The following is a 26,513-nucleotide window of genomic DNA, read 5'->3' on the forward strand; positions in this document are numbered from 1 at the left end:
CTCAGACTCTTATTCTAAGATTAAAAAATTTATGTTTCTGAAAGTAATCAATTAGATAGAAAAGCTCTTGCCTCAATTTTGTCTTTTGCCAAAGAAAAAGCTGATGGTCACAAAGACTGACCGAAGGTAAAATCAGGACACCATGTTTATGTTGAACAATGTTTTTTATAGTTACCATGAGATTTGAATTTTGAATTTTGAGAGGGCGTTTGGTGGTTGTTTCAACCAACTATTTTCAATTTTTAAACAATATTTTGCACATTTTCACACTTTTTCACCTACACGTATTTCTATAAATATTTTCAAACAATAATTTTCAGTTTTTAAACACATGTACCAAACGGGCACTGAATGTCTAGAAAACACTTGAGTGCCAACCAATTGAGTTATATGGCTTTTGACTCATAGAAAGTTGAACAGTCTGCCCACCGAAAACACTTGGATTTTGGCCCCAATAATGATAAAACAACGTTGTGGGAAGTAGATCCCAGCGATATTTGATTGAACAATGTTACAGAGTTAAAACATTCATACAATAACATTGCAGCACCCATCCAGGTAAAAGGAAAGCTAAACCGTTAAAGCGTTTAAACGCATCCTCATACAGATGGATTAATAAACCAAATGCGTAACACCTCCCAAGTTAGTCTAGCAAAGATGCCACCTCAGAACAACAGCATAGCCACTTCATGCATCAAAAACTTTTCCTCTAAAAGATTGCCACATCCAAGTAATCTCCAATCTACATTATCCAAAATGAAAAAAAGTCAACTTAATAAAGTTAATATATACATGGTTATACATATGGGTATATCTAATTAAGTTTACCTGGAAGCTAAGTTCACCCAATGACTTGCTATCGTCTAGTCGTCTGCCGTTTCCATAAGAAAGAGTTGTCCCCACCTAAAAACAAAATTTGTAATCCCCACGGTAAGAGGCCAAGATATGTGAAAGTCTTAAGAAACAATGGCAAAGAATTTCCTACATAAGTGTGCATGTATGCTCAATTGCACCTCATTTATTTCTATTTTAAACCTATCACTGGAAGGTTATTACATATGCAAAATGGCTTCTTCAACTTTAATTTTTAATTTTTTATGTTTAGCACACATCCAATGAGTTTTGAATTAACAACCTCATCTTCCACCCATTCCTTTGGGAGAAAAAAATGCTATTTGAGCTACAGCTCATTGGCCCAAAGGCTTGATCAATTCATGTCGTGTACCAAATTACCAATAACAATGTATTAATTATGACTAGTGGTTCATTTTATCCATTTCCCACCTATCATCTAAGGTTGCTACATATGCCCAAAGGCTTAATCAATTCATGTCATGGGATACTCCTTAACTGACACATAGAGGTGATTACAGAATTATAGAAAATTGAAGAATGCATTGAAGGTTCAGCTAGCTTGGAGTCCTAGGATTAAATACCACCTTCAAAGGGTCAATAATTGAAAGTATCAGCGGTATAAAATCCTGGGCTGAATATTGATTAATGATCACATTTACATGAATCCTAAATGAATCAGAGAGAAATGAATGTGTAAGCAGACCCTGAGCACCTGGATGCAAATAAATGAGCAGATGATGCAAATTTTTTTGATAATAGTACAGTACACTAGCTATATTTATCTATGACCAGCTAAATACAAGAAGTAGCATGTACCGTTCTCAAAACAAAACGGCCACGGTGATCAGGATATACAAAAGCAAAAGACAGTTTAGCACTTCTTCTCCTGGCTTCTGGAGCAACCTCTTTAACCTGTTAAAGAACTAGAATTATCTACAGAAAAATAAAAACATCTAATCCCATGAAAGATGGGAGAGGTGGAGTATGAACAACATACAAGATCAGTTAATTCACGGAGTGTTGCATCCTTCCATGTATAAATTTGAACCTCATCTTTTGGTTCCTTGCCTCTCACTGCAAAATCTTCCTCACCATGATGACTTCCATTCTACAGAAAATTAAAACCAAATAATCAAAAAAGCGCCCCAAAAAATGAAGAAGAAATGTCTATAAATAATAAGATCAGCCATTTAGGTGTAGAAAAACCATCCATCCATGCATGCAACTTAAAATAAGAGGATGTATCTGTTCATTTAAATTTGAAAAGGGCATATCTCTAGTACTTAGGAAGTATACAAGAAATATACAAATCATAGTAATAATTCCTCTCTCAACTCATTGGCATTTAACACAAACCTACTGCCCATAAACTACATCAAAGAGAGCCCTGGGATTACCCAGCAACTGGTTCTGGCGGGTGGAGTTAGATGCATGTAAATTTTACTAGTTAGAAGTGAGTCCAAAGGGCTCTTCTTTAGAATGGTTCCCTACGTCATCAAAAATAATAATAATAAGGGTAAAATACTATTTTGGTCCTTAAATTTTACAATTTTTTTTTCATTCCTAAACTTTAAGAAATTTGTTTGTTGTCCTTAAACTATTGAAAAGTTCATCTTTCGTACCTAAAATATTGAAGATATTTTATTTATGTCCTTAAACTTTACCGAAAAATTGGTTTTCATCCTTAAATCATTGAAAAAAGTTCTATTTTCATCTCTATTTTTGTCTCTAAACTATTGAAAAAACTCTTTACAAAAGTTTAGGGATAAAAAAAGAAATTTTTAAAGTTTAGGGATGAAAAAAAAACTTTTGGTAAAGTTTAGAGACCAAAATAGTATTTTAACCTAATAATAATAATAATAATAATATAATACATCAAAGAGCTAGAAATTAGCAAACATTGCTAATCCATAGGGATCAACAACAACCTTCATTGATGGGTCTATACACTGGGCGAACATCTACAAATTTCATGCACATTCACATTAAGAGTCTTGTTGTGCCACTTGTTCAAGGAGCAGTAGGAAAGAAGCACTAACTACAGCAGGGGTACCAAGGCAGGGCATGCTGCCATACCAACTTTAAGGTAAACAAGAGATTAAGTGATTATGCCAGACCTGATTGTGACACTGAGAAAGGAAGAAGAAAATAAACAGGTAGAGGGCTAAATTTTAGCAAACAACAGTAGGGGGACCTACTCTAGTGGTTTGGTGCCTTGACCAATGTAAGTGATTGATTTCAACTTCAGTAACCCACTTCAGGAGAGAAAAGTGACTTAATCCGTTGAAACTTCTAGTGACCCTACACATCTCTAGCAGTTTGTTACTAACAACAGATGACACTTGACAGCCAAAAGCTGTCTACATAAACATTCGTCACCCTCATTTCTAGGAAAAAAAAAACAGAGAGGGAATTGAACACAGTGCACAGTTGGTCAACAGACTAAACCTTAAATGCAAGCCAGCAAGTAACCAGAAACTTATGTGAGTGAACCTTCACATTGGTAGCTTTTCAGGAGCAACTCTAGGTTGTCATACCAAAAGACACAGATGATGTCTAATTTCTCTTGTATCTGCAGCATTTCTGGATTGGGATTTCCTATATTTAAGTAATCTTTTTGCCATTAATACTAGTAAAACTATAAGGCAGCTGCTTTAGAATCGTGCCTGTTTTACCATTACACATACCTCGATGTATCACGAATGAACAACACTAATCAATGTCCACTTGCCACTCCAACCTCTGAACTTTTCTAAAAACAGTCTAGTGTTACCCTTCTCTTAGCATTAACATTCATGAGTTTGAATTTGAGAATCAGTCTCTCCAAAAATCAAGGATAAAGCTGCCTACCAACCATCACTCTCAGACCCCACAAATAAAATAAAAATGAGAACCTTGAACACTTAGTACGAACACAAAAATAGAAGCTTTGCGCACTTTAGTACGACCTATAACATTTTCCAATGAGACTCAATCACCATAGTAGTTCAGTCACCACTTACATATCAGCTACTCATTCAAAAGACAACCTTAATTAATATAAAGTTCTGTTCTTTTTTCTTAGTTAATAAAGTTCTGTTATAAAGCTCAGCTCTCAGTAACAATACATATATAAAATAGAGCGTAGTAAATAAAATCTGGGGCATACCTTAGTGAAAACCCGTAGCAACAGAGGACAAGTCTGAAATTCAAGCCAAGACAAGAATACAAGTTACAATAAATGATGGGTAAGAAAAAAAGAAAAGAAAAGAGTATAACAATGAGAGAGAAAGAGAGAGAGAGAGAGAGAGAGACCTTTTCACGATCGACGGGCTCGAAGCGAGGTCGAGCTGGAAGCGGTGGTGGTGGAGCCCTGGACTGAGGATGAGGATGAGGAAGTGGAGGAGGTGGCGGAAGTGGTCTACCAGAAGAGGGTCTGTTAAGGTTCTGGTTCTGAGGTTGTTGCTGGGAATGGGGGGCTGCTCCCATTTTACCGTCTCTGTCTCTGTCTCTGCCTCTCTTCTCCATTGTGTGAAGTGTGAAGTGTGAAGTGTGAAGTGTGAAGGTCTGATTTACTGAATTGAAAAATTAAGGGTTCGGGTCTTTAGTCTTTAGTCTTTACTTATTTTATATAGGCTTATTTTCAATGTTTTTTTTCGTTATTAGTGTTGGGTATATCAATGGGCTTTTGCTTTTCCTTCTTGGGCTTATGGACTTTTCCACAGTTTTTTTTTTTACAAATTTCATCGTCAGCGCCCATTTTTTCAACCAATTTTATTTTACTATCACAAAAGCTACTTTATCTATTATAATATATCATTTTACAACACACTTAACATTTCAATTTTTATTTTCCTATACAACATATTAAAATAATATATATCTACACAATAAAATATGCAACACAAAACCATCTCTCCTCTTTCTATTAATAAAAAATTGGAGACACAATAAAATAATATTATTTAAGAATACAATCTTGCTACAGTAGCCTCTTAGTCGTAAGAGCATCTCCATCCGAAAATTGTATTATATCTTATTTTACTATCTCAAAAAACTACTTTATTAATTATATTATACCATTTTACAATATTCTCAACATCCCAACTTTTATTTTACAGTACAACACATTAAAAATAATATAAATTATAAAATAAAATAAAATAATAATAATAATAATAATAAATTTCTATTACTCCCCTCTCTCTCATTTCTATCATTGCCTCTGTCCCTCTCTCAACAACCAAACAACTCAATCACCACCACAACACCACCATGCCCACCATGCCACCATTGCCCATTGCCCATTGCCCACCAAAATCCCACCGGAACCAAAAACTCCATTTTACAACACTCCTAACATTCCTTTGCCCCTAGCACCAGCCACCAAGAAACCCATCGAGAAACCCACCTTTCCCAGCTCCAATCTTCCATCTCCTCTATATATATAACCCAAAACCCAACCCTTTTGTTCCCATTAGGAGTCACCAATTCCTATATTTATTTCTCACAATAAATTTTACACTCACATCAAAAACATTAAAATACACACACACACACACACACACACAATGGAAAATCTAATTCTCACAAGATTGTTGAACAAAGCCTCGTTGGAATTCCCAACTCACCAAGCCCATCAAAATACACACACACACACACACACACAATGGAAAATCTAATTCTCACAAGATTGTTGAACAAAGCCTCGTTGGAATTCCCAACTCACCAAGCCCTTTCCGTCTCTGAAAAACTCAATTTGACTCACTCCCAATTACAACACCTCATCGATCATGCCGCCTTTCTCTTACTCGCCTTCGGAATCCACCCCGGCGATGTCGTCGCTCTCTCTTTTCCCAACACTATTGAGGTACACACTCAATTTTCTTTCATACTTATTTTCCTTCATTTTCTCGCTAATCGAGAAACCCACCAATCTCCACCGATCCAAACCCATACCACCACCTAACCCATGATACACCGATCCACCTATCCAAACCCACCACTTAACCCACGACCCACACAGCTCACTGATCCAAACACAACCCACCACGATCTCTAACTCCGTCAATCCACGCCAATCCAAAATCCAAAATTCATGCCGATCGCCATGCCGTGACCACGAACCCAACCCAGCTCCGTTGCAAGCTTTAAACGAGAAAGAGAGATGTGAGATGAGAGAAAGAGTAAGGATTGAGGAGCTTTGTGAGAGAGAAAGCAAATGAGGAGCTCTGTGAGAGAGAAAGCAAAAAGTGAAAAAAGAAAAAATAATAAAATAATATTTTTTGGTTTTAGAGTTGAGATACAGTTCTATATTTAGAATCATACTGTGGTATAATTGCCAATTTTGTTTGCAATAGTCAGATTTTACAAGTCCGGATGACGTGGGAGTTTTGGGCTTTTATGCTAAATTGAACCAACATATGGCATATGTCATTCCCAATGTTAATGCTCTTAAAGGATATTGTAGCACAATGGTTTATTTTTTTACAATTACAACTTCAGATAATGCCTGCGTTTAGCATTTGTGGACTGTAAAATACCATTTGGGGCTTTTACAAGCCCTAATACTAATGCTCTTAGCTTTGACATGACTGTCAATTAAATATATATATATATATATATATATATATATTTATATTTTTTGATTAAATATGAAAGGACTCTTTACTCACTTGGTGTGTACATGGTTTTAACAAATCATTGATAATTTTGAAATGCCATTATCATTAAAAGATAAAGAGGGTTAGTTGTTCAAATTGGAGCGAAAATATTAATAAAATATTTGATTTATCACAAATCTAAAATTTATAGGGTTTGTGGTTTGACCTAATATAGATGTGAAATTTGTGTTTTATTTATGATTTAAGGGATATTTCTATAACTTATGGGAATCAAAGAGATAAAGAGTAAGTCGTATACCAATCTTTGGTCGGATTATTCCATTCACTGCCCATAAGACATCCTAAAAATCACATTAAACACTAGTATGGTGGATGGAACTTTATACCTCAAATTTATGACATATCCTTTAAGTTCATGGAATCTATCACTCAGGTATTCTTAAAGGGACTAATTGGTTTTACTATTTGTTATGCACGGATTGTCTTGACATGAAAACCATTGTTTGTAGCACATCATTTGATTTTACATTTGGTTCACAACATTGTTTTTTTGGGGGGGGGGGGGGGGAGACCATCAAGTGTCAACATCTAGTCTAGATTTCTATTAAATTCCAATTTTGGTTGTTTTACGTAGGCTTCAAACTTGTGTTAATCTCTTCTACTTATGGTTCACACACTTTATTGATTTGTTGTATCTTACATTATATAATCGTCGTATGATCTATTGAATTCATTATTACAGCTTATGGAGAAGTTGAGAAATGATTGGTGTCAAAATCCAAATATGATCTATGGGGCATAGTAATTTATTTGATTTGATGCTTGTGAATATGCTTTCTGCTTTTATATGTATTTATTTTCAAGCCCCAAGAAAGTAAGATTTACTTCTCTAATGTTGATACAAGACTCAAGTTCATGCCATATAAGCCTAGTTGATGATTTTCAATTATGGCGAATGCGTGATTGGAATCTTATGAAAAAATAAACAAGTGGTGTGCATCTTGGTATCACATCATTCTATACTATGCTACATAAATAAAAAAAAGTTGTTTTCTACGCATGGTTGTGTCAAATTGTTCAATGTAAGGTTCTCAAAAAAAAAATTGTTCAATGTAAGTGTTATGTGTATGAGATGTTTTCACTATGTGTGTAAGTGTTGTGTATGAGATGTTTTCACTATGTGTGTAAGTGTTATGTGTATGACATGTTTTCACAAAGATAGAGAACACATGGATTACGTGGGTCGGTCTATGTTCATAAAAAAAGTCTTGAGCATACGAAGTATTTACAAGAGACTAAACCCTAAACTAACAATTCACTAACCCATGGTTCCAAAACTTGATGTATAAGTAAAATATTTTACTTACCCACGAAGTAGGATTGAACTTGGTCATAAACTTGAATTGGGCTTGTTATCTTTAACACTATAAACCCATTAGAATTATTAAGACGATTTTCTTTAAAATGAGAGTTTATTTCCTAAACTTCAAAAAATTTAAAATGCTAGTTTAATTGAATCTTAATAAATTCCACTCTTAGCCTCAAGGAAGGAAGAAAGATTTAATATTTTCTAGTTTTGATTCAAATTAGCTCCACACCATATAGGCCTGGCTGTTGATTTCACATACCGAAAGGAAAGACTAGAATCTTGGAAAGATCAAAGATATATACACCTAATGTGCACATTGCTATCACATTTTACTTGAAATTTTAGTGCTGAAATCAACCAAATTAATTATGCCCTTAATTTTAAAAATTGGACTACCCAAATGGCAAATTTATTAGGACTTCAACTCCAACAATTAACATAATCATCAGCTTATCCGATAATTCGGTAATTATTGTCACGTTCTTCGCTGATTGTGAGAGAAATGGTAGCATTTGAACCCCAATTTTAAGTCCAAATTAAAATAACCAACTGAAAATTAATTTAAAAAGCAAAATTTTAGATTAAATATAAAAAAATGTACAGATGTTCTAACTTCTAAGAAGAAAAGAGGAAAATCATTACCTGGTTTAATCAATCATTTCAGGTAAAGACGAGCTGAATTAAATACTACATGCCTGCACGTCCCCAAGTTTAGGTCACATTTTATAATGGCAAAACGACATGCCACACCATTAAGCTGTGGTATGGAATATTGTACTATGTTCCTTCAACAACCATATATATATACGTTGGGCTACAACCCTACAAGGGAGTTTGAAAATACATTGTATAAGATAGATTCCATATCAACTATTTTTCTGTAACAAAAAGAAAATTACTTGTTAAAACATTCTTTTTATAGATGAAAGACTTTATATTCGTGAGGGCCACTAAGGCAATCTTAGGGTTGGAAATTATATATAAGTTTAAACGTACAAGTAGTCAATAGGCATTGTTGCACTAGGTCACAAATTAAGTTTCCAGGACTCATTGAATCATGGCTTCTTCCCTTCAATCATGGAGCTTGTGCTTCTTAATGGCATCCATATTGGCAATCAGCAGCAAGTCAACAATGGCAAACTTCCAACCGAGCCCGTGGCAACTTGCCCATGCAACCTTTTATGGTGACGAGACAGCCTCCGAGACCATGGGTATGCTGTTCACAATATATATATATATTCAATTTGTTGTGCTATTCATATTCTTGATCCATTTGCACAAAAATGAAATAGTCTTGTTACTTACCTAAATGTGAACAAATAGTTTTATCATGTAAATTTTTAATGCATTTTTTGAGTTGTAAAACCAATGCATTTAAAAATGATCTAACCTACACTGAAAATTAATTAGTATTTTAACTAGATGATAAAAAGCAATTATTATGCAACATACATTATAAGTTGAAATTCTATCATATCTATTAAAAAGAAAGTGATCATTAGTTTTTCGATTTTTGTGATACACAACACAACGTTAGGAATATGACTATTTTTTAATCACAACAATTAAGAATTAACTTTGTTTGTTAATGTTCTAATTACGGTTCACAGGGGGAGCTTGTGGGTATGGAAATCTGTTTGCTAATGGTTACGGAACAGATACTGCAGCCTTAAGCTCAACTTTGTTCAACAACGGATACGCTTGTGGGACTTGTTACCAGATAAAGTGCTTTCAATCACCGTGGTGCTATAGTGGGGTAACATTCACAACAGTGACCGCTACGAACCTTTGCCCACCAAATTGGTCACAGGACTCCAATGCTGGTGGGTGGTGCAACCCACCTCGAGTTCACTTTGACATGTCCAAGCCTGCTTTTATGAAAATTGCTCAATGGCAAGCCGGCATTGTCCCAGTCATGTACCGCAGGTAACACTTAATTATCACTGCTCACAAATATCATAATTCGTCTATCTCAAAAATAATTATACTAATCTTACCAAAAACAAAAAAAAAAACAAAACAAAATCGAGTTTCTTAGCAGATTGTTAAAAAAATAAAAGAGTAAGGAATATGTTTATTGAGTAAATAAAACTATCTTGGGAAGTTGGAATTAAAATATTCATTTTGAGGTGGTCTTGAGAGTTGAGACTATGCTTAATTAGATTATTAAATTATAAATACACAATTTAACTTTAAAATGTTTTCAATTTAAGTGGTTGGAAGGTTTTTTGCTTTTTTTTTTTTTTTTCATTTCAATCCTTTAGATTTCATTTATTTTAAAGATAAACATTTCATCTCATCATCTATTCCATACTCGTAATTTGTAAGTCCACCATTTGGAAAGTAAATAATACTAAAATTAATTGCAAAATTGGACAGAATTAGATAAAAAGACTAAATTGAATACATGTTAAAGCTAAAAGATTAAAATGAAAAGAAAAAAAATTAAGACTGAATTGAAAAACAAGTCGAAATTAGATGTTGTAATTTATAATTTAACTTTAACATACTTTTCAAAAAATAAAAAGAGAGAGAGAATATTTATCATTGCTTCCCATGTTTGTTGTAGGGTACCATGTGGAAGGACCGATGGCCTTAGATTCTCTTTCCAAGGAAATGGGTACTGGTTATTGGTGTATGTGATGAACGTTGGAGGTGGAGGAGACATTGCTAATATGTGGGTGAAGGGAAGCCAAACAGGGTGGATAAGCATGACCCATAATTGGGGAGCTTCATACCAAGCATTTGCAACTCTTGGAGGCCAACCTCTTTCTTTTAGGATCACCTCTTACACAACCAAGGAGACCATTATAGCTTGGAATGTCGCCCCTGCTAATTGGCAAGTAGGATTGACTTATGGGACCGGTCTCAACTTCCATTGATATACAACTTCACCATGGCCTCTGAAACAAAGCAATGGTTTTTGAACTGTTAACAATAGTGGCCAACTTAGGAACACCAATATATATCATGTTTTATTTCTTCTTCTTTTTTTTTCTTTTTTTTTTTTTTAATTATAATTATTTGCTGAGTAAATGTTTTACCGGTCTAGTTTGCCAAGACAGTGGTAATTATAAGGATTTTATTTCTGTACTGTACCTATTATTGTCTATCTTCACTTCAAAGGAATGAAACTCTATCATTTCTATGGCTTTTGTTTGCATTTGAAACTTGAAGTATATTTGTATATGGGAGTGTTGATAGTGCCACTAAATTAAATGCCAGACTGTTTATGAATAGCTCAAACTTGGCCTGGGAAAGAACTTGTTTATGTTCATTCGTTTAGAAAATAAACCAAGTTCAGGCCTTAAGTTAGGCTCGATTACTAATGAGTCAAACTCAAACATAATAATGTGTTCTTAAACAAAATTGTGAACATGATTGCTCAATTTAACTATATATTATATTTTATTTATATGTATATACTTATCTAAAGATATATTCATATAAATTTATTTTCAAAAAAAGATATATTTATATAAATTTAAAATTGGATTGTATGAGTTTGTCAATAGGTTCATATGATATTAAATTATTATTTGTAACTTATTTATGATATAAATAATTTATTCGTAGTAAAAATACATATAATTGTAGAAAGGTAAAACATTTTTGTCATGGTTTCACAATATATATATATATATATATATATATATATATATATATATATAATTAATCAAATAATTCATGAACAAGCTCGAACTTACTTAACAAGAAAATGAGTCAAACTTAAACATAAAATCTTATTTGGTGGTAAAATCGAGTTCGGCTTGGGTTTGAAAAATATAATAAAATAAATAAACTTGAACTTTTAATACCTGGCTCGTTGATAGCTATGCCAACACTCCGTGGGAGTTTTAATTAATCTCAATCCACATAATCCTTGATATCAACAAATCCCCTACTGTCAAAATAATACGAGATAAAAACTATTTTTTCTTCTCCCCACTGTAGGAGCCTTTTCTTGTCACCTAGTGTGAGTGTTTCTTACTTTCTTGTCTTCTAGTGTAGCCTACGAGATAAGAGAGCTGGTGCCCAAGAGAGTCCATTTTGCTGTCTAATGAGCAGCACTATGGATGCAGATTTCTTAGAAAGGATTCAAAGTTTGCAGCTTGCTTCGGAGGAAGATGAAACTATAACCATACGTCCAGTGTGGAGAAAAGAGATTCTGGAAGAATACTCTCTAAGTTTAGTCGGGAAGTTCCTAACCAAAAAACCGATTAACTTAAGAGCAGCAAAGAACTTACTACGATCTACGTGGAAGATGGGGGACGACTTGAAGATTGTGGAGGTAGGTGATGGATTATTACAATTTAAATTTACGTTGGAAAGCCAACTACTATGGGTTTGGAACAATGGCCCTTGGTGTTTTGATAACCAATTGCTAGCTGTAAGGAGATGGGAGAAAGGCATGACAAGCTGATCAGTCACCTTCACACACCTTCCTTTCTGGGTACAAGTGTGGGGCCTCCCTTTTGATATAATGACTGAAGAAGCAGGCCACGATATTGGGAGGGGCCTCGGAAAAATTATTGAAGTAGATTCTAAGGCATTCAAGGCCGACCAAGCCCGTTTCTTGAGAATACGAGCAGAAATCCCATTAGACAAACCACTACGAAGGGGTGGTCCAGTGGTTAGCCCGGAGGGAGATGAAGTCTGTGTGGCATTTCGCTATGAGCGCTTGGTTGGATGGTGCTTTGCATGTGGTAGAATCGGGCATGATGAGAAAGAATGTAGCATGGCTGGAGGGGATGACTCAGGGAACCGAAGGTACGGGGAATGGATGAAAGCCGGTACTCGCATCCATGCCGATGATCAGAGGACCAACCAACACAGCCAACGCCATTGCCGGAGCGAACCAGCCACCCAAACCGATCCTAGTCCGATGACAGCTAGCCCTAACAAGCCCATTAATGCTGAAACGGACAAGCCGGAAAATAAGGAAACGGATGAGGTGCGCCACACCTACACGTTACGGACATTAACGAATTCAAAACAACAGAATTTACTCCTTGATACAGTATAGATGGATGAGAACAATTCAGGAAACACAATTAATGCACAATCAAGCCCGACCAATATGGTAACCGAAAACATTGATCATGACCTTTATTGCGTGCCAATCAGCTACGGGGAGTCAAACGCAAGGCACATGGAGTCTACTAAGGAGTCATGTGCATATGTTAATGAAGCAAAGCAGTGCCCACAACCACTTGGAAGAAAATACCAAGACCGGGGCTGCCCAAAAACAGAACAGAAAAGGATGACCGAGAACCAGTGGGGAAGAAGAGACATTCTGAAACCAGTGAGCTTGAAGATGGACAAGGCATCAAAACCAGCAACAAACGGCTTAAGGGTGTGGCCGGTTCAACACAACCTACCTCTCCAACGGTGGTGGCTGTGTCACAACCCGCCGATCGCAATGATCGTCCTAAGCTGGAACTGCCGAGGGCTCGGGAACCGCTCGGTAGTGGAGGTTCTTACCGAATTGGTGAGGACACAAGTTCCCACAATTTTGTTTCTCATGGAAACAAAATTGACAGTGCGTGAGATGGAACCGATTAAATCGGAGTTGGGTTTCTTTTCTATGTTGGCTGTCTCAAGTGAAGGAAGAAGGGGTGGCCTGGCTATGTTATGGAAGTCCGATGTGGTGATTGACACACAGACATACTCCCCACACCATATAGACGTTCAGGTGCTTGTCCAGTCCACTCAACCATGGTTATGCATAGGCGACTACAATGAGATACTACGTTTTGAGGAAAAAAATGGCAGACATCCTCGACCATTACCACTGATGGTTGCATTCCAAAATGCCTTGTTAGCTTGCGGCCTGATAGACTTGGGCTACAGTGGGTACATGTACACATGGCGAAATGGACGAGAAGGCTAAGCTTTCGTCGAGGAGAGACTGGATAGAGCATGTGCCTCCCTGGAATGGTCTGAGTTGTACCCGGCAGCCAAGGTGAGACATCTGACAGCATCATACTTCGACCACGACCCGATTGTAATCAACGCAAATCCCATGCACCATTAGCAAACACGTAGGAAACAAAAGTTCCACCGGTTCGAAGGAAAATGGGTGGCCCACCCAGAGTGCGAAGAGGTAGTCTGAGATTCATGGATCCATACCCAACCGTCGGGCTGCCCTATGTACTGCCTTTTTGAAAAGATTAAAAGCTGTAGAGCACGCCTTGTAGCATGGAGCAAGTCAGCCTTCAGGAACACAAAAGCCCGCCTAACAGAAAAACAAAGGGAACTTGAGGAACTAGTGAAACAGGGGTATGCACCAAATATAGAACGTATAAAATCATTGAGAAGGGAGGTCAACGAATTGATAGACCATGAGGAAGTTTTTTGGAGGCAGCGGTCTAGGTCCTTATGGCTTCCAGCGGGTGACAAAAATACTAGATTCTTCCGCCAAAAAGCTAGCCAAAGAAAGAAGAAAAATACCATTAATGGACTCTATGATGAAAATGGGGTGTGGCAAACCGATGAGGGAAGAGTCTCAGCTATAGCCGACAGGTACTATGCTGACTTGTTCAAAGCCCAAAGCCATACAAATATGGATAGGGTGCTGGATGATGCTGACAGGGTAGTCACGGATGAAATGGGGCAATTTTTAAACCAGCCATACTCGGAGGAAGACGTCAGGAGGGCTCTCTTTAGCATGCACCCATCAAAATTATCCGGTCCGGATGGTATGTCTCTTTTCTTTTTCCAAAAAGTTTGGCACATTGTTGGGTCAGATGTTACCTTGGCAGTGTTATCTGTCCTACACTCGGGTAAATATTTGAGGAAAATGAATTTCACACATATTGTACTCATACCTAAAAAGAATGACCCACAAAATATCACAGAGTTCCGCCCCATAAGTTTGGGTAATGTTGTATCCCGTATTATATCAAAAGTACTTGCAAATCGGGTAAAATCTATTTTGCCCAATATTATATCTGATGCCCAAAGTGCTTTTATTCCCGATAGACCTATCACAGATAATACTACAGTTGCGTATGAGATGCTTCATCGAATGCGCAATCGGAGAAAAAGGAAAAACAGGGCACATGGCAATAAAGCTTGATATAAGCAAGACGTATGATAGAGTCGAATGGAGTTTTCTTCAACGGATTATGCTCAAGATGGGACTACTTGATCAATGGGTGAATCTGGCTATGGAAATCGTGAGTACAGCCTCCTACTCCATACTCATCAATGGAGAACCAAAAGGCCTCATAAAACCAACCCGTGGAATAAAGCAAGGTGATCCTTTATCCCCTTACCTTTTCTTATTTTGTGTTGAGGGGCTATCTTCTATGATCAAGAAGGCAGTGACTACCAATAAATTAAAGGGTATTCAAAGTTGCCGAGATGGTGTTCGTATCTCCCACCTCCTATTTGTAGATGATAGCCTGTTATTTTGTGAGGCTAAGAGAGGTGAATGTCAGCAGCTCCTTGATATCCTTACACAATATGAGGAGGCATCCAGACAAGCAATCAACAAAATCCCTACTTAAATTATTGACATCCTTGTCAAATCTCACATTGTGCTTTAAGGTTTGTTTGGTTGGGTGGATTTTAGGGAGAATGGAAAATCCAAAAGAGAAAATGGGAGAGAAAATGTTTTTTGGGGTAGTTGGTTGGGTAGATTTTAAAAAGAATAAATTGGTGAGCCTAATTGTTTTCTCCCTCAGTCAACCAAAATATTATCTCTTTAATTTGGGGGAAAAATAGAGAAGATAAAAGTAATCACAGTCAAATGACTAAACTACCTCTCACGTTTTGATTGTTCATTTTTTTTTCTTTTTTTCTCTTAGGCGTGATACATAGCTTCTTCTTCTTTCTCTTGTTCTTTTTTGTCCTTTTTGGTTTGGTGTTTGGTTCTTTTTAGCTCGTTTTTCTCTTTTTCTTCTTTCTTTTCCTTAAGGTTTTTTTTTTTTAGTTTTTTCTTTTTAATTGGGCATGATTTTTCCTTCTTTTTTTTATTATTAAACTTTGGTAATTGCCTCTCTCTTTTTGGGTTGGTTGTTTCCTTTTTTTTGTTTTTTTAATTGGACATCATTTTATAATAAGGGCATATAAGTAAATTTATACAAACTCTATCCTCCCATTTTTCTTCTAAACCGAACAAAATTTTTTTTTATCCCTCCACTTTTCTACCCCCAACCAAACACAAATGGGAGAAATTAAAATTTTTTCTATTTTCCCACTTTTCAATTCTCTCCTTATTTTCTATCCTTACACTTTTACATCCCCCAACCAAAGGAACCATTAGTGCCACTGAGCCACAAAGCTTTGCTGAGTTAGTTTTGATACCTTTTGTCAAGACCAAAGGAAAAACGTTAGTCACATATGCAATATATGATAAAAGCTTTAATCAACTCATGATTAAAACTCAATGTAAATATTTATATGGTCCAATTTGACTTAGTAAACACCCATTATGGTACCCAATACACACTTATTCAATTGAATCCATAAAATCCAAGTTATCACATTTAGAAATGTTGAAAATAACTTGATTCAAGATCCACAAAACCAAATGAGCAATGGATCTTTAACTGTTTAGAATCACTAGCATATATTTGTAAGAAAAATAAAGGAGTAGACCACACTTGATTAATGGCCTCCGCGAGAGTGAGAGAAGTCACATGTTTCTGCCATGTGAAGAATGGTGGTGTGTGTGTGAGGAAGGTGAACTACACCTATTCACTAGCAACTTTCCCCGTATTTGTCCGTCACACCCTCTATCACACTAACACAATATGTGTATAATTAATTCTATGGATTTTGATGAACCAAGAAATTTCCTTCGTCCAAAGAAGCCTTGGGATGACCCAAGCATGTTGGATGATTAAAGTGCCATAAATACGCATTTAATACATGAGCCGTTACCAATGGACACACACATATACATTACCGTTGGCAAGGTAATTAATCATCTCATAAAGCCATCAAAGGCATTACAAGAGCCATTAAGACCACCATTAAAGGTCTCTAATGACTAAAGAAGTCAAAGATCTATATAAACCACCTCAGAACTTAAGCAAAGGTACACATTCATACAGACAGGTACACATATGTACACAAATACACATATTCACATCCATACATAGTGAAATACACTCTCAGTTCTTATTACTTCTCTTTTCGCAATGCCTGACTTTACCATCGGAGACTCATTGACAAGCACCACGCCAGTAACTAGAAGGAGAGAAACATCATTGTTATTCTTTTGCAAATTGCAGACTCATTCACGTCGAATTCCATCTAGATGAACTTATTGACTGACAAATTTGGCTTCATCAGATTTTATGAGAGAATTAGAATTTATTGGTTTTTAATGGGCAAAACCAATACTTTAGCAAGTAGAGAGTAGGGACATTTCCATTATGTATGGACTAAATGCAAGTCTGTCCCATTAAAGGCTACCTATAGCCAAACAAATACACAGTAATAAAATCCATACAATTAATTATAAGGTGTACTAAAATAATCCAATATTAACAATATGTGGTATCGCTGCACACCCTTGAAGCAGTGGTCACTTTACAAGTATAAGTGTTTATAGGGTGTAGGGGGTAATGGCCGGTGACCAGAAGGAGAGAAACGCCATTGTTATTCTTTTGCAAATTGCAAACTCACTCACGTCGGATTCCGTCTGAATGAACTTATTGACTGACGAATTTGGCTTCATCAGATTTTATGAGAGAATCAGAATTAATTCGTTTTTAATGGACAAAACCAATACTTTAGCAAGTAGAGAGTAGGGACATTTCCATTATGTATGGACTAAATGCAAGTCCGTCCCATTAAAGGATGCCTACAGCCAAACAAATACACAATAATAAAATCCATACAATTAATTATAAGGTGTACTAAAATAACCCAATGTTAACCATATGTGGTATCACCGCACACCCTTGGAGTGGTGATCTCTCTATAAGTATAAGTATTTATAGGGTGTGGAGAGTAAGGGCTGACTAGACTAGAATTTCTATCTTGTATAAAAAAATTTAAAAATTGTGGTGATCATTATCCATTATTGGGTCTAAATTGCTCACTCAAATACACTTTAACTAATCCGTGTTTTTTTTTTAAAATAGATAAAATAATGACTATGCTAGCCCACAACATGAGAAATGCTAACAAGGAACTGTAAGAATAAATCTAACACCGAGATATTGATTTTACCTGCCAAAGATTGTAGTTTAATGAGCCATTATGTATGGGATCGTACTATTTGTATGATGAGGCATAAGATGAACAGATGCTCAGTAGTCTCCGGTGCAATTTGATAGTGGGAAGTCTGTATCTTCGATTGGAATATGGAGTTAATGATGTTAATCACTAATCTTAGTAGGAGAGAGTTCCAAGCAATCTTCCCTAAGAAGATTTATAGGTGTTCATGGATTCTAACATGCTCCCCTATGCTTTTGACAGGGGCTTGCTAATATGAATCTAAGTTATTGTCAACTCTAGAGGCTGATTTTCTTGAGAATTGGTCATTTGGGTTTAACGTCCAAAATAAGTTATCCTCTATTGGTTACCAAGAATCTATCGAGCAAACAGAGAGCACAAGAATTTTTCTTGATGGATCGAAGAAGCTGTTGAGATTCTATTAAGATGAAACCCAAAAACTTCAATGGATCGAGAATCCATCAAGGATCTGTTGAGAAAAGAGAAAGAAAGCTCGATAGAAAGGAATCTGTCAAGGATCTGTCGAGGAGCTGTCAAGAAGCTGTCGAGCTTGAAGAAAGAAGGTTTTTCAATGGACGAAAAACACATAAAGATGAATGTAAAAAACAAGCTACTCAAACAAAGATCCAAGCAATATATTAAGCTCTCAAAACATCTCTCAACATATATGCAAAGCATACATAGGTCCACACACACACACACACAACAAGTCTAACCAATTTTATAATTCAAAAACAAATTAAGACAGTTTGGTGAGTATATATTAACCATGGTTTTAAAAACCGAACCGAGAATCAAACCGTTTTTTTCAAAATTTCCAGTTTTTGACCGGTTTTGAGACATTTAACCGGACCGGACTGCACCGGTTTTCCTGATTGAACCGATCGGACCGACCGGTCCAGTCTGGTTTTTAAAACAGTGATATTAACAATGTATTTCCCGTGATAGCTAAATCACATTGTACTTACACATGTATCAAAAGTAGCAAAGAGTATGCGTGCTGTGTGTGAAAACATAGTAAGAGTGCATAAATGTCTCATATTATGAAGATTTGAGACTAGAGAAAATCAATTACACTCACACACAATCATAACTGTTTGATGAGGATTATCACCTTCGAGGTACATCCTATAACTCCTGCATCTCCAAGAAACACGCTTGCAATCATATGAAAAACATTTGTTTTTCTTTTTTTTCTTTGCAAATTTTTCTTTTAAGCATAGCATGCATGGGCATATAAGAGAGAGAAAAGAAGTACCCATTTAAGTAAGTTAAAACATCCCAATTTTGCTATGTCTAAGCACATAGATGTTATTCATGATTGGCGGGCTTTAGTGTTGAGATGGTTATTTATGCATTTCTCTTAGGATTTTCTAGTTCCTCCTATCAAAAAGAGTGGTATGAGTATGAGATATAAGAGACAATCTTAATCGTACTCATCACAAACACGAGCCATCCAAGAGATACAAAATTCTTTACTTCATCAACAATGAATATCAAAAAGCTCTTTGGTTACAAAACCCTTGGCGTAAAGACGCAGTAACTTCTTCAAAGAGAATGATGAACTAGGTTGCTATTTGCAAGCGCGACGGCCTTTAAAATAAGCCTTATATATGTTTAGGGTTGTGAGAGAAGAAATCCTATACAAATATTTCAATATTGGCCAAAACTCAAATTTGGATTTTCTGATTTCATAAACTTTAAAGTTGTAGATAATTAAGTCATGGTTCCAACTAATCCGGCCTTGAGTCAATTGGATTTTTGAGGAGAGAGATACGCCCAAAATACTGATCAGTGCTCAAATCTAATTTTTCCTTTTCAGATTCTGCCTCTTTGATTTCTTTTCTTATTTAAAGCTTCCAAACATGGTAAACGACCCAACCACTCCAGTGGCACCTCCTTAGATATTTAAGCATGGTCCTCTAACTCCTTTTTAATTCTAGTTTGGCTTCTATTCTCTCACAAACTCTTATAAACTTATTTTTTCCACATGATTTCCTGAAAGCAGAAAATTACACACAATGAATGACATCTTATTCAAGAAATTATGTAAAGATAAATAATAGGGACTAATGCAAATCATAGCTTAATTATAAAAATTAAGCATAATAATAAGGAGATAACGTCCATATATATATATAAAGCAAGTATAAATTTTAAGGCATTATCAGATAGTTGGATATTTTTATAAAAAATTATATATTTCAAATTAAAACATAATATCTTCTAATGTTTCGGTTTTATTTTACTTACCTATTTCAGAAACTTGCCAAATGTGATAAGAATGACTTTTAATGTATTATAATGTCATGGGTTAATAGCTATAATTTCATATACATTTATATGCTTATTAGTTTATTAGATGACCGTTGATATATAATGTCATCATAATTATTTGATTTTAATACATAAACATTACCACCACTCCCCCTTGGTACGGTGGTCACTCTACAAGTATAAATACTTGTGGAGTGTGGGGGGGCAAAGGCCGGAGTTCAAGTCTCCAGGAGGGAGCTTCACACACATATACATTTAGATTAGGCTAAAGTAGAAATTCTATCTTGTATAAAAATATATATATATATATATATATATATATATATATATATATATATATATATATATATATATATATATATAAACATTTAGTGGCTAAACGTGCAGTAATATTTCCGTACCAAATACATTTTCCTTATTAACCATTTTTGTTTTAAAGGTTCTAGCGATTTTAATATGGAAATTATTGATATATATTATAAATTTTTATTATTATTATTTTTTATGAGATAAATGTTTGTTTGTTTTTTTTTTTTTTAATACAAGATAGAATTTGATCTACTCTAGCCTAAACACTTATTCTTGTGGAGTGACCATCGCACCAAGAGTGTGCAGTGATAATGTTTGTTATTTGATTTAAGGAGAAGTGAGAAGTTAAAAGTTTGTTTGCTATGAGTTAATGGTTATGGAAAATGTATTGAATTCTTTTGAATTCACTATTGCTACCTATAAAGGGTATACTCCTCTTAACTACTATAAATATATATTAGTGGTTGTCAACCCTATAGGCCCGGCTCAAGATAGAGACATGGTCCACGCTCAACCCCACTATCTTGAAACATACATGAATTGACAGTAAATTGCTTCTTGTTATGAGAATACTTTAAAGCATCATCTAGGTAACATCTCTCCACTTTCTCTAATTTTATGGAAATTCCAATTTATATGATATGTGATTATTTATATAAATAATTTGAAGATTATTTATTAATCAATTATTTCTCTTAGGAACAACAATTTGAGATGATACAATGTTTACGTGAAATATGATGTGATTATATATATTCTTGTTATATATATAAATTTGATAAATTGGAGAACTTACTACGTGTATATATCTTGTCAATGAATAAATTCTTACTAGATTTTTCTAGATTTGATTACAAGTGGTTGCAACCAAAGACGCATAAAGACCGATTGGACAAAGTTGAATCATTCACAAACCCAAGTTTAGCAAATCATATACATCAACCATACTTTTAATCACAAATCATCCCATAATTCTTGGAAGTATCCAAAAAAAAACGACAGCCTTGCAACTTGCCAGTCCCTTATATATACCCTCTACGCCCATTGTCAATGGAACACTGAAAAAAACAAAGGAAAAGGCAAGCATAAAAAACAAATAAATAAATTAAATAAAATTAACACAAATATAGAAGCAAATTAATTGAATGGCCAACAAGTTCGTTGCAGTGTTTCTCATGTGCATTGTTGTTGTTGCAACATTCGGCAGCACAGTTGCTTCGGAATGCTACGATGATTGCTACAATAATTGCAGGGCTAAAGGGCAAGACCATGATCACCTCTACTGTGATGCTATGTGTAACAGTAGCTGTGATGGATACATGGATGGTGTTAGGTTTTATAAATGAATAATGTTACGAGCACCACATTTTTCATAACTATAGACTAAACAAATACAAGGTCCTCTTTTATTTTTTATTTTTATTTTCCATTTTTTACATGAAAACCCCAATAATCCTATTGAATTGTTGGACGCCATACAAACTGGCCTTCATAATTTAGTGACACCAGATTCTTGTCTACAATTGATAACTTACCACTTCAATGCTTGTGGGAAAAATAAATTATGAAAAAATTGTGCTATAGACTAAAAAACGTGTATATATATATATATATACACACACACGTTTGTTCTTTGTGTAGACACCTCTAACATCAATCAACGCTGAGCAAATGAGCAGGAGCACAAAGTCTTACTCAAAGGAATAGAGGGAGATATTATCAACAAAAAAAAAAAAAGGAATAAAGGGAGATGGATCGTGGGATAAATTAAGTTGTGTCCTAATGTATTCATTTTACCATTTGTAATACGTATGACATTCTATTAATTGTGATCATTTTATATTTTATTTCTCTAAGGAGATTGCTATATTGTCATTCAATGTGTTATTAACATTATCGATCTTATGAACTGACTTGTAATTTCATGCATAAATATATTTTAAAATAAGCATAATTAAGTGTATATATATAGTAAAAATTCCCCCTTAAGTTGAATAATACTAAGGGTATATAGATTTTACATTTTTGTAACTATTAAAAAGGTCTTGTATAGATATAATTTGGAAGAGTACGCAAATTCTTCATTCTTGATTATTATATTTTTTAGTGAAAAAAAAAACAAGAAGTATATAATTTGTTTCTTACTTGTTAACTTTATATTTGTTCTCCTCAAAAGAAAAAAGCAACTTAATTTTTTGGGATGAAATAAGTTTATTTTTCAAGTAAGTTATAAAAAGTCATTACTAACTTATGTAACGAAGAACCAATTTTCATCACACCTAGTGTAAAAGTGATGTAACATCAATCCATAGTACATGAAGTGAGAAACAATACAACAAAACCTCACTACATCCCTCAAAACACACTCTCCCCCTAACTAGTCTATCCCTATGCTAGTGCTCCTCCTAACAAAAAGACTACTCTCATACAAAACTACTCCCCCTTTTTGTCACGAGTGACAAAGGGTGAATCACTGAGAGACATTCATCTCATCATTGTTCTTGAAGCAAGAAGAATCATCACCATCATCATCTCCACCATCTGAAGAAGACTCAGTTGGGTCAGGTGAGGGAGAAAGAGCAAAACCACCAAGGCAAGACTGGCGGCGAGAGATGCGACCAATCCTAGCGTTCGTCTAATACATCTCATCAGAAAGATGGTCTAGATGACTACCAAAATTAGCACGCATATGATGAAGTTGCTCCATGATGTCGGCGAGAGAGACATCTGCCCTAGAGGAAAAAGAAAGGGTAGATAAGGAAGAGGGTCGAGAGGTAGGAGTTGCAGAGGCTACATCCGTCGTCTCCACACATGGCCGCTTTGTAGCAAGCTGTGTTGCACTCCTCCAGATAGACTCCTTACTTATGGCACCCATGACATGGAAGAGAGGAGAAGGAGGAATAGTGATGTGCATGTGTGTGAGGATACGTGTGATAGCCAAAGAAAAGATAAGTTTATCACGTGTAGTAGTGTCTTGATAGCAATCTAGAATAGATACTATCATGTGTGATGGAAATTCTATAGAAATACCTTCCATGAGAGAAAGCAGGAAACGAGCATGAGGCTCGGTGATAGTGTTATAGTGTGATCATAGAGCAAGTACAAAGGTCATCACCATATTAAGGATCCGTGGACCCTTAGCAAACTTAATTGTGGAGAAAGTTAGGGTACCTCCCAACAACATGGCTTTCTCACAGAAGAGTGAGGCCAACTCATCTCTAGAGATGGACGAAAAACGATAATGACTAGGGTAATCCAGATGATCCACCCTAGGGACACGTAATACCTCGAAAATGAGCTCTGGGGTAACTACGATACATTTACCTCGTAATACCATAGTAAACCTAGGTACAGAGGTATCAATGGCGTGCATGTTGGAGTAGAACTCTTGTATGAACACATCGGTACACCTAAAGGGTTTCTCACAGAGAGAAACCCATCCCCAAGAGCTAAATGCACCGGGTAGAGGAGTGTCTGGGAAGTCAAACAGAATGACCTAGCGTTCTGAATGAATTGCCCGGTTAAAGAAGTTTTCAAAGAAGTCATATCGTGTCTTCTCATCATGGAACCGAACAGATTAGAGAAAAAAAGAAGAAGAAGAAGAAGAAGAAGAAGAAGAAGAAGAACCACGATGGATTGGGTTTTTACACGAAACAGATTTTTTAGGTGATATGATAAGGAGACTAAACGAGAGAGAGAGAGAGAGAGAGAGAGAAAGGGAGAGAAGATACAGAGTCACAGCAGAAGGTAAGGTACAAGAAAGAGAAAAAAAAGTGTAATGCATGATAATGCATGAACATGTTACGTGCTAAAGAAAATTACATCATGGGTAGAAACCTAATCTAACCTAACAGCACTCACAAGATATAATCAGTCACACAATCCTAAAATGCATGAAACATTGTTATAATGAGCATAGAATGCAATGCATAAGCATGTAAGATCAAATTAACAAAACCCATCCCAAAAATTTTGACAAAAACACCAAATTTCCCCCAAAAAAAAATTGAAAACCTCGGTCTGCATGCATGAAATACATGAAGAAAGAGAAAAATGAGAGATCAAGAGCACTTACCAAGTGAAGGAGGCTTGGATTAGGACGAAAATGAAGAGGTAAGAAGGATTTTAGAGAGAAGAAGGGTTTTGGGTTGAGAGAGAAGAGAGAGAGATCGAGATATTTAAAGTGGTTCAAATCCGGGTCAGACCTCAGAAGTATTTATAGAAAACGCAGCTTGATAGATCGAGAAGGTATTGAGCTTTTATTGAGAACAAAAAGCTCAATAGATCGAGAGGTATCGAGGAGGTGTCGACGGATAAAAGTCTCGATAGATCGAAGAAGGTATCAAGCATCTATCGAGAAAACAGAGACTCCAAAGAATTTGGCCTGATGGATCAGGATATTTGTCGATACGTGTCGAGAACAAGCCTAAAAATCTCAATAGAAGAAGCATGTATCGAGAGGTATCGAGCAGCTATCGATGAGGTGTCGAGCTACTATTGAGGTGCCTGAAAAGAGGTTTTCAAGGAGGAGAAGCAACATAAGATGAAAGAAAACAAGATACACACTAAAATAAGCAATCAAAGAGCATGTTAAACATAAAAACATAACCTCAACTCTAGATGCAAAGTATTCCTAAATCAAAAACACACTAAACAAGTCTAACCAAATTTTATTTCAAAACATGTTTAGAAAGCGTATACTACCACATGTATCCCTTGTGATGGCCAAATCACATTGTACTTGTACAATAATATCAAGAGTAGCAAAGAATATGCGTGTTGTGTGTGAACCTTTTGCAAGAGAGCATAAGTAAATCATTATGTGAAAAGTAATGATATAGGAGGATCAAATACGTTCACACACAATCATAATTGTTTGATGGGCACCATCACCTTCGAGGTACATCATATAACTTCCACATCTCCTAAAAACATACTTGCAACCATATTAAAAGCATTTTGATTCTTTTTGCTTTTCATGTTCTTTGCATATTTTTTTAAAGCATATCATGTATGAGCATATAAGAGAGAAAATAAAATATCCAATTATGTAAGTTTGAACATTCTTATTTTGCTGTGTAAGTGCTACACCTTACTGAGCACGGCTTTTATGAATTGCACACAGATGTTTTATAATTGATGAATATTAGTGGTGAGATGGTTATTTATGCTTTTCTCTTAGGATTTTCTAGTCCTTCCTGCCAAAAAGAGTGATTTAAGATATGAAAGATAAGAAAATCAACCAAAATCATACAAATCACATAAAAGAGCCACAAAGCTCACATTGCTTAGTTGTGCATGCAGATACTCATCTATGCTACAAGAGATACAAAGTTGAGAACTTTGTTTCGAAGGCCATCCAAGATACACAAGTACCAATATACACAAACACGCACTATTTTTGTATTTTTCTGATTTTTTTATTTAAAAAAAAAACTTAAAACAAAATAAAAGCTAACAAACAAACAAACAAAGCATCAAAACTAGACTGACTCAAACCATAACACGAACCATGCAAGAGGTTAGAAAAGAGAAGAAATCAGTTAGAGTCTTTTTCCTTCCAAATGAAATACTTGGATGGGGATCCTTTCTTTTGCTTGAAACTTTATTCAAATGGATAAGAAGGAGAGTTGAAACCATTTAGGTTCAAGAGAAGCATGACCGCCTTAAGAAGTTCCCCAAGAGGAGCTAAAGAAAATTGGTGTTGATTTTGGTTTCCTAGAGATGACACACTATTGCTTTGTTGAGTGGCGAAACAATTAAAGCAATTTGGACGAGTGTACCCAGATGCTCCACAGTAGCGACAGAAGTGAGGCTTCTTTGGTTGAGACTTCTTGTTGGTGGAGTGATGATTATTCTACTTCATTTCTTTCTTGCCAACCCAAGGGGGTGCTCCTAGAATG

General features: G+C 35.6%; 2 protein-coding genes across 2 annotated transcripts; one reads left to right on the forward strand and one right to left on the reverse strand.

Moving 5' to 3' along the window:
• Positions 1–458: 458 nt before the first annotated feature.
• Positions 459–4,437, reverse strand: LOC142611725 (histone deacetylase complex subunit SAP18-like). Its single transcript, XM_075783844.1, has 6 exons — positions 4,150–4,437; positions 4,004–4,036; positions 1,853–1,963; positions 1,672–1,767; positions 829–903; positions 459–742 (listed from the first exon to the last, which is right to left on the reverse strand). Exons 1-6 carry the CDS (start codon positions 4,360–4,362, stop codon positions 710–712), a joined length of 561 nt encoding a protein of 186 aa, XP_075639959.1. The 5' UTR covers positions 4,363–4,437; the 3' UTR covers positions 459–709.
• A 4,447-nt stretch (positions 4,438–8,884) lies between these two features.
• On the forward strand, positions 8,885–10,969 carry LOC142614200 (expansin-A7-like). The gene is made up of 3 exons (XM_075786754.1): positions 8,885–9,038; positions 9,438–9,753; positions 10,397–10,969. The coding sequence occupies exons 1-3, from the start codon at positions 8,885–8,887 to the stop codon at positions 10,707–10,709; spliced, it is 783 nt and encodes a 260-aa protein (XP_075642869.1). The 3' UTR covers positions 10,710–10,969.
• Positions 10,970–26,513: the final 15,544 nt, after the last annotated feature.

The sequence above is a fragment of the Castanea sativa genome, chromosome 10 (genome assembly GCF_040712315.1).
Source record: "Castanea sativa cultivar Marrone di Chiusa Pesio chromosome 10, ASM4071231v1".
In the NCBI taxonomy this organism is placed as follows: Eukaryota; Viridiplantae; Streptophyta; class Magnoliopsida; order Fagales; family Fagaceae; genus Castanea; species Castanea sativa.